Source organism: Phytophthora infestans, genomic scaffold (assembly GCF_000142945.1).
Source record: "Phytophthora infestans T30-4 supercont1.24 genomic scaffold, whole genome shotgun sequence".
NCBI lineage: Eukaryota > Oomycota > Peronosporomycetes > Peronosporales > Peronosporaceae > Phytophthora > Phytophthora infestans.
In genome coordinates this window covers 1,002,554-1,005,873 of record NW_003303735.1, presented here as the reverse complement: position 1 = coordinate 1,005,873, position 3,320 = coordinate 1,002,554, and the positions used below count along the sequence as shown (strand labels likewise).

The following is a 3,320-nucleotide window of genomic DNA, read 5'->3' as shown; positions in this document are numbered from 1 at the left end:
GTAGACACAGTTAGGGAAGCTGGCACTTCCGAACGTTTAGCCGATTGTATTGCTTACTGAGTAGAAAGCAAAAGGTAAAGTGACTAGACTACTCTGTTTCCAAATCCTGTTATCGCTACAGCGAGCAGGACAGCCTCCTGGCACTGCCAGAGGCTCGAGCCTAGTAGTTGCAACTGCAACTGCAAGGACTGCCAGCTGGTAGTAAATGCAACTTGCATTCACTCCAAAGTGCAATGAGGGCAAGGCTTTCAACCTGAGCCCCACGCTACAAGATGATGAAACTATTTGTTTACATTGCGTCTACAACCAAAGGTGACTTAAAAGTAGCCCGAGTTCTTTCTGGGTAGAAGGTTGCAGATGCGGTAGTCCATTCACCCCACCTAGCGCCTGGTTTGTCGAGCCGTGCTGACGCTGACCCAAACGACTCGAATCTACAGCAGAAATTTGTACTTTCCCTCTTTGACAAAGCCTTGGATCGGCTGAAACCACACAAGTTCATCTTCACACTGACGGCTTCGCTACTTATGTATTTTGAGGAGACGTATCGACGGTATCCAGCACACATTCTTCACAGCAAAATAATTTCGGTGGTAAGGAGTGTCGTGAATGATGGTCAATGTGGAGAAGAGGACGCACTTAATTTGCTTCGTGAGTGGAGTATTGCTGTGCGAACACGGTTCGTCCAAGATAACGTCCTGTCACTTCCGATTGGCGTCGTCGCAGATAGTTTAACAGATACTGCAAGGGCAGCCCAATTTGTTGGGGTTCATACTTTCAAGGAGACTCTGGTTGGCACAGTGCCAACGCTGCAAAGTATTGCAGGAGCGACAGAAGAAACTCGGCTGCGTCTAAAGGTGGTGGAGGATACTAACGAAAAGCTCGTCGTGGCCAACAAACAGCTTGCGACATCATACAGTAAGCTTGCGGCATCATACGAGCACCTCGTAGCTTCTATTGAGAAATCTATGCAGCGGATAGAAAACACAATTACTGAGCCGGAGAGACGTACAATTGCATCGAATTCCTTGCAGCTACTTCAGCCACCTAAATGGCCTAGGACCCTAAACAAACTCGGCGGGGTATCTCTATCCACCCTCATTTGTCAGTACTTAGAGGAAGATCTGGAAGCCGCTCCATACGATCGAAAGAACCGAGCACAAACCGAATGCAAGCGGGCGATGGTAATTGCTTTTGGGGTTATGGGCGACCGTAAGCCCATACCATTTCGATCGTTAAGCGATGATGCCACACGAGCTAAGTGGAGAGCACAAGCACAACAAATTGCTCAAGAGGTCGAGAACGAGATTGTTGAGCAGCTTTCCGATGGTAAGCGCAAGCGTAAGCCGTACATTACCGGAATCGTTAAAGCTTGGGATGCGCTGAAAAGTACAAAGCGAAAGCATGAGGACACAACCTCTGGAAACGACAGCTATGACCAGTAGAACAGTCATCGAAATCCTTCGCGTTTAGCTGGTCCACTAAAACTTTGATTTGTCCCTTTGCTTAGCCCTCGGAGACTTCATTGCAGGCCCCCTTGTCGCACCCACTTGTCGTGTGGTTAGTCGAAGTGAATAGCCGTCATTTTTGTCTTTCCGAGGTTCATTACACTACTTACAGTACATGCCAAGCTGTAGTGAATAATCGTGATCGTCGGAGCGGTTGTGGATTTGCTACTGCAAATACCTTCAGTTGAGTATATTGGGCGTTTAATACAGAGAGCGCTCGGAGCGGTTTTCCGCACGCACGCGCAAAGCTGTAGCTTTAATATTGGGCCTTTCAAACTTTAAATTATAAAGTGCGAGCCGTGTTCTCTGAAGAATCTGGGCCCATTTCATCTCTCCAAGCCGGTGTTGCGTCCTGCGCTCCTTCTCCTGACGTGAACGGAAGAAACAAGAAGACCGTCACAATCGCACGGAGCCAACGGACGATGGCAGGATAGTGGCGATTATCCGTACACGTCGCTCCGAAAATTAAATCTCAAAGGTAGCTCAAGTCTTAACAACGAACCCCAACCAGGCGTCGCGCTCAGAATTTAAAAGCGCTCTACGATGTCGAGTGCAGAAGAAGTGGACAGCACGCGGGGCAACAGAGCATCAGCGCTTCTTATTAAACCGAGCGGAGCAAAGCAAAAGCAGAGGAAGCAAAGCAGGCCCACGCGAGGTCAAACGGAGGCAAGAGAGCTGGAAGATTTGTCTGCCCGCTCGTCAAATAATCGTACCCGTGCTGCTCATGACTTGGCTGCGCGGCGGTTTGACCGCTTTCTAGGCATTGATAATGGAGCGAGCGAATCAGACAGCTTCACCAATCGTTGGCCAGGCCCGCTAACGATCGCCTCTCTAAAGGCCGAAGACATCACAAAGGACATGATTGGTCGTTTTGCTGACTATTTACTAGTCTACAAGGACCTGGGGTGCAGCACTAGTCTGGATTGTATGAGCTCAGTCCGAGTTTTATTGGAGAGAAAGACCTGTACTAGGCTATTTGATGATAACAAATCGTGGTACAGTCAGCTGCGTAAATCACTCGAGAAAGAATTTTACAACCGCTTGCCTGAGGGCGTCAGGCTCGTGGTCAACAGAGCTCCACTCATGACACCTGAAGACCTTCGTTTGATTGGAGGGGGGGTTATTCGCTGACAACACAACTTTGTCGTTGAAGGATAGAACACTTATCAATTTTCAGTGGGCTGTTGTTGGAAGAATATCAGACATCACAAATCTGGAGTTTTGCGATCTTCTGTGAGTGAATGATGCAATTCTCATTAATATTGTGCGCAAGAAGGTGGCTGAACAGCAGTCATTATCGATACTTTGCTCAGCGCTAATGTGGGAGATAGACCCTTTTCACAGTCTAGCTACTCAGCTGGCCACTGATCCATTCAACCCGTCGTCTCGAGTCTTCCCACAAGTCGCAATAAGCGAGTCAGGTGAGTGTGGTAGCGCTCACACCAACAAAGTGCTAGCTGCATTGTCAACAAGCTCTAGCTGTGGTGGCCAATTAACGCCTGGCTTACGAACACACTCAGCTCGCCGTGGAGCTGCTACGCATGCTGCATCAAACAGTGGACTGAGTTTAGCTGATGTCGCGCATCGAGGCAAGTGGAGTATGGAGCAGATGATGAAACTATTTGTTTACATTGCGTCTACAACCAAAGGTGACTTAAAAGTAGCCCGAGTTCTTTCTGGGTGGAAGGTTGCAGATTCGGTAGTCATTACAGCACATCTACACATGAGATGTCCAACCCGGATGACTCTGACCCATACAACTCGAACTCAAAGAGAAAGTATCACCTTTCATATGAGAGTAGGCCATGGAAGCGG

General features: G+C 48.5%; 1 protein-coding gene across 1 annotated transcript; it reads left to right on the top strand.

Moving 5' to 3' along the window:
- Window positions 1–2,048: 2,048 nt before the first annotated feature.
- Window positions 2,049–2,636, top strand: PITG_12146 (uncharacterized protein; the record flags this gene model as incomplete). Its single annotated transcript, XM_002900720.1, has 2 exons — window positions 2,049–2,410; window positions 2,507–2,636. 2 exons carry the CDS (start codon window positions 2,049–2,051, stop codon window positions 2,634–2,636), a joined length of 492 nt encoding a protein of 163 aa, XP_002900766.1.
- Between the last annotated feature and the right edge of the window lie 684 nt (window positions 2,637–3,320).